This window comes from Salmo salar, chromosome 02 (genome assembly GCF_965601325.2).
Source record: "Salmo salar chromosome 02, fSalSal1, whole genome shotgun sequence".
In the NCBI taxonomy this organism is placed as follows: domain Eukaryota; kingdom Metazoa; phylum Chordata; class Actinopteri; order Salmoniformes; family Salmonidae; genus Salmo; species Salmo salar.
In genome coordinates, this window is record NC_138292.1 from 50,361,086 (window position 1) to 50,367,085 (window position 6,000).

The following is a 6,000-nucleotide window of genomic DNA, read 5'->3' on the forward strand; positions in this document are numbered from 1 at the left end:
ATGGGAGTAAACCCTCTCGCTATTGGGCCCAGTTTTTCAAAACTTTTCTGATTTCGGCAATGGGATTGGATTAAATGTTCGATTTTGGTATTTCAAACCAGAAAAAGCCACAGGTGCCTACCGGTACATTGAAACAAATGAACTTTACACAGGCTTTAACGAAACACGGCTTGTAACAAAAAATAACTAAAGCTTCCTGCTAATTTTGTCTTTTTGCACTGAGTCAATTTCTCACGCTGCTGTTTCCAACGTCTTATCATCGACTCATTAAGACCAAGCTCCCGTGCAGCAGCTCTATTTCCTTTTCCAACAGCCAGATCAATCGCCTTCAACTTGAAAGCTGCATCGTATGCATTTCTCCGTGTCTTTGCCATGATGAGGGTGACAAAATGACTACTGTAATCAGAATGATGAAGTTTGAGAGCGCTCGATTTAATCTAAACAGTAAACAAAAGTTGTTTGACCTTAAACCGTTCGGCAATTTTATTGGTCTAATGAAAGCTTCATGCCGCCAAAAAACTGAGCACGTCACAGAATGTTTTTTTTTTTTAGAAAAAAACACATTTTAAGCGGGAAAAATCCATATATTAGCCGCGTCATTGTTTAAGCCGCGAGGTTCAAAGCGTGGGAAAAAAGTTGCGGCTTATAGTCCGGAATTTACGGTAGTTGCCTTTATTAACATCGGTTTCTGTTTCACTATGACTGTGTAGAAGTAGTAACATTTAATGTTGAAGTCACGATTCATATTCATAATATGAATGAACCATGCAGAATATTGATATGCATCCCTCATTGCCCTTGTTGTCCTGTCTCCCTAATTCAGTGAGCCTCCCCACCACCATTGTCACGTCCTCAGTGCCCTCATCAATGGGTGGTCACATGATGTACCCCGGCGCCCACACTGTCATGTACGCCACACCTACGACCTCGTTGGGTGACGGCAGTCTGACCGTGCTCAACACCTTCCCACAGACAGCCCATACACAGTCCCATGACCCCGGTGAGCCAATCAGAGTCCAGACACCACAACTGACCTAACAGGGTGCTGATATACAGTGAGCTCCAAAAGCATTGGTACAGTGACAACTTTTTGTTGTTGTTTTGGCTATGTACTCCAGCATTTTGGATTTGAAATGATACAATGACTGAGGTTAAAATGCAGACTGTCAATAATTTGAGAGTATTTTCATCCATATCGGTTAAACCGTTTAGAAATTACATCACAAAATGGGGACCAAAAGTATTTGGACAAATTCACTTATGTGTATTAAAGTAGTAGAAATGTAAGCATTTAGTCCCATATTCATAGCATGTAATTGTGGAGTCCACCTTGTAGAGTCCATGCCCCACGAATTGAGACTGTTCTGAGGGCAAACGGGGGGGCTGAAACTCGATATTAGGAAGGTGTTTCTAATGTTTTGTATACTGTCTGTCAGCTATAGAGGGACGAGAGGGCTGAGAAGTTTTGATCAGTCAGCTATTGGATAACAAATACCGGAGTTTAGGTGCAGGTAGAGTCAAATCTATACTGTTATCCCAAAAATATTGCAATTTTTTTTTCTCCCCATTTTAGTTTTTAGATTACTCAAAAACAACTAGCATGGCAGGAGAAATCAGCATGCATTAAACTGAAAGAGGTGTTAATAGGCCAAGTCCTATTCCTATCAAATGGAAAGAAAATATACAATTGGGCCATTAAAACAATAAGACACCAGAGTGTCCGATCCTATAGAAATAGACTTGGGATTTTGGTCCAGATCATCTGACATTAGAGAGAAAAAATACAAATAATTCTGACCGGACATTTTGTGCTGCTTCGGTGAAACTCTTAGCTGTGTCTACATTGTTCTCTTGCATTCTATAAATATAACATTTATTGAAATGGGCTATAACAAATAGGAATATAGGCAATTTTCTCAGAATGTCATCCCATGCACTACCCTGCCTGACTCCACTCTTTACTGCATGGCGGCATGCAGTGAAGTTGAAATAGCTTAGTCTGTCATATCATGATGTTGTCACTATTGACGATGGCTGTCAATCATCCTCAAAAGACGATACTATCGTAATATCGGCCAACCCTACTGGCTCGTTTATGTGTGCGACTAATTTATTGAATTTGTTTTTTCCCATCCCAACTAGGCGCTGTATCGCAGGTGTTCCTCACAGGACATCCTGGGACAGTTCAGATCCCTGTGTCAGCAGTACAGCTCCACCCGGTAATGACACCCATGTCCCTCTGTCACCACAACTCTTACTGTTACCTCAACACTACCCTCACTGCTCAACAATACTGTCACCTAATCCCCTTTCCTTTTGACCTGTAGATGGTGATTGGTCAGCAGTCAAGCAGCAGCAACCTCACAGAGCTTCAAGTGGTCAACCTGGACGCCCATCATCACTCAAAGGATGATTGACCCGCCTACATATCAATAGACTGCTCTACCCAGACACACATTTAAATGCACAAACACCAGGGGATCACTGACGCCTTGCCAACAGACTGCCACCCCCTATTTATTACTGCCTTTTCACAGCAATGATTTTATTTTCTTTTTAATTTTAATAAACCTTGTAAGAATATGCACACACACTTACAAAGGGTTGAGGTGTGGTACTGCCATTTTAGTTGGTTTACATTTTTGTATATTTGTCTTATTTTCTTTCTCTGCAAGAGTTGCTTGGCTTGACATATCCACATGTTGCTGGGGCTACAGCTTCACATTTCAATCAGACACGTGTAGTGTGTGCACATACCAGTTATACGTATGTGAACTGAAGAGGTTTTGGTATTTTGTTTTTCTTACGAATGTATTCTCTTTTAAGCCCCCTGGGCATCCAAATGTTGATTACTTATATTTTTCTCATGTTGGCATATGAATGATAGCTCTACAATACCAGTTGCTGTCATTAGGGTAATCATGTTTTTATTTCATTTCTGGGGGGAAATGTGCCATTGATGCCAGTATCTATTTTCTGATAATGCTACAGTTAAATATATATGCATAGAAACAAAGCATTACCCTCAAAATCAAGTATATGTCAGATTCACATATTTCTACCTTATGACTCTGCCATGTAGCTTGACTGTGCTATGCTTCTATGCTGTGCTAGAGTGGGCTGATACACTGACTTGCCCTTGTACTCGGGCAGGGTACCACCACTGGTTTAGATAGTGCCCTATCATTCTGTAGGTTAAGGAATTACTTTAGAACATCACAAGGTTAATCTGGAAGACTGGCGCAGGCACTTTTTATCTTCTCTGTGTGAATCTACAGCACTTACTGTGTTGCTGCATAGATAGTACTGTATTTCCCATCAACTACTGAACTATTACCCCAATTGTAAAGGGGTGTTTTCAGGATGCTGGTTATGATTTCAATATTGAAGGACATTGTCTTAGTACATAATACCCAAGTTTTTATATTTTTTTACACATGCAAGTATGCCGGTCTAGTTTGTCATAGACCTATTACAGCATTTTGAAGATTTAACTATCTGGGTTGTGTTTATCTGGGCTCCCAAGTGGCGCAGCGGTCTAAGACACTGCATCTCAGTGGAAGAGGTGTCACTACAGTCCCTGGTTCGAATCCAGGCTGTATCACAACTGGCCGTGATGGGGAGTCCCATAGGGCGGTGCACAATTGGCGTCGTCGGGGTTTGGCCGGAGTAGGCCGCCATTGTAAATAACAATTTGTTCTTAACTGACTTGCCTAGTTAAATAAAGGTTAAATATAAAAAATTAATTGGGCACCAAACGGAAGAAAACTACCATATCAAAGCCTGTTTAGCCCATATTTTAGAAATCTGCTCTGCAATGTTGGGTGTTAGTATAACTGCACAAGTGTGGTTTTTAAAGAGGAAATCATTAAGCCAGTATTTATCGGTGTGGTTCTCTTGGGCTCAACCATTGCCATCATGATGGAAAAGCAACATCAAAATGTTTAATGAGTAGTAATGTTAATTTACTTTTGTGGGAATCCTTGAAGGGCAAGCACCACTTTCTATCACTTAACTTGCCTGAAAAAAGACACACAAACACACACACAGCTTCATGCACACATTCTCTACCACGTGAACATCTTCTGAGATGGTTTTTGACTGTTAACCATTGTCACCTATGTAAAATATATATTCTTCAATTTAAATGTATAAATAAAAATGTTTGTCGTTGGTCACCAATATTTCCCCACTTCCTGTATGAAACAAACTGAAAAAGAATGGCAGTAATATGGGCTCCCGAGTGGCACAGCGGTCTAAGGAACTGCATCTCAGTGCTAGAGTTGTGGAATCAAACCAGACCCTGGTTTGATTCCAGGCTGTATCACAACCGGCTGTGATTGGGAGTCCCATAGGGCAGTGCACAATTGGACTAGAGTCGTTAGGGTAGGCCGTCATTGTAAATAAGAATTTGTTCTTAACTGACTTGCCGAGTTAAATAAATAATGTTTGCCTTGCCGAGGTAGTTTCAGTGCTTTCTGTGTGGTGCATAGGGTTGAATTTATTAATCCAATGTATGCATCAAATTGTATGAGTAATGGTCGCAGAAGGTGAATGTTGAACTTTTGTTGCACACATATGCAGATGATGCTGCGTTCCATTTTGCTCAATAATACTGTTGGTGTGATTGTACTTCTGGCATACCAAAACGAAAAAACACTAGGTGTGATCGAGGCATAAAGCAGAAATGTGAAATCCTACAGCCTGTCTCCAAGCCACTAGACATGTTCCGGATCTGGTATAGGGTCAGAAGGTACAAAGTACGACTGAGTAAAATCCACGGACCTCCAGTACAAATCCAAAAGAAATGTCCTTTTGCAGGACCCTGTCGTTCAAAGATAATTTGTAAAAATCCAAATAACTTCACAGATCTTCATTGTAAAGGGTTTAAACACGGTTTCCCATGCTTGTTCAATGAACCATAAACAATTAATGAACATGCACCTGTGGAACGGTCGTTAAGACACTAACAGCTTACAGACAGTAGGCAATTAAGGTCACAGTAATGAAAACTTAGGACACTAAAGAGGCCTGACTCTGAAAAACACCAAAGGAAAGATGCCTAGGGTCCCTGCTCATCTGCGTGAACGTGCCTTAGGCATGCTGCAAGGAGGCATGAGGACTGCAGATGTGTCCAAGGCAATAAATTGCAATGTCTGTACTGTGAGACGCCTAAGACAGCGCTACAGGGAGACAGGACGGACAACTGATCGTCCTCGCAGTGGCAGACCACATGTAACAACACCTGCACAGGATTGGTACATCCGAACATCACACTTGCGGGACAGGTACAGGATGGCAACAACAACTGCCCGAGTTACACCAGGAACGCACAATTCCTCCATCAGTGCTCAGACTGTCCACAATAGGCTGAGAGCGGCTGGAATGAGGGCTTGTAGGCCTGTTGTAAGGAAGGTCCTCACCAGACATCACCGGCAACGACGTCGCCTATGGGCACAAACCCACCGTCGCTGGACCAGACAGGACTGGCAAAAAGTGCTCTTCACTGATGAGTTGCGGTTTTGTCTCGCCAGGGGTGATGGTCAGATTCGCGTTTATCGTCGAAGGAATGAGCGTTACAATGAGGCCTGTACTCTGGATCGATTTGGAGGTGGAGGGTCCGTCATGGTCTGGGGCGGTGTGTCACAGGATCATCGGACTAAGCTTGTTGTCATTGCAGGCAATCTCAACGCTGTGCGTTACAGGGAAGACATCCTCCTCCCTCATGTGGTACCCTTCCTGCAGGCTCATCCTGACATGACCCTCCTGCATGACAATGCCACCAGCCATACTGCTCATTCTGTGCTTGATTTCCTGCAAGACAGGAATGTCAGTGTTCTGCCATGGCCAGCGAAGTGCCCGGATCTCAATTCCATTGAGCACGTCTGGGACCTGTTGGATCGGAGGGTGAGGGCTAGGGCCATTCCCCCCAGAAATGTCCGGGAACTTGCAGGTGCCTTGGTGGAAGAGTGGGGTAACATCTCACAGCAAGAACTGGCA

General features: G+C 42.9%; 1 protein-coding gene across 3 annotated transcripts in view; it reads left to right on the forward strand.

Moving 5' to 3' along the window:
• The window catches only part of LOC106584839 (serum response factor), a 33,392-nt gene extending 28,933 nt beyond the window's left edge, over positions 1–4,459 (forward strand). For 2 of the 3 annotated variants that reach the window (XM_014170443.3, XM_014170449.3), the window contains 3 exons: positions 824–1,000; positions 2,143–2,219; positions 2,328–4,459. In XM_014170443.3, the coding sequence (XP_014025918.1) occupies positions 824–1,000; positions 2,143–2,219; positions 2,328–2,417 (344 nt within the window). In that variant the 3' untranslated portion in view covers positions 2,418–4,459. The remainder of the gene's footprint in view (positions 1–823; positions 1,001–2,142; positions 2,220–2,327) is intronic. The other variant, XM_014170457.3, reaches the window with a different exon arrangement.
• The last annotated feature ends 1,541 nt before the right edge of the window (positions 4,460–6,000 follow it).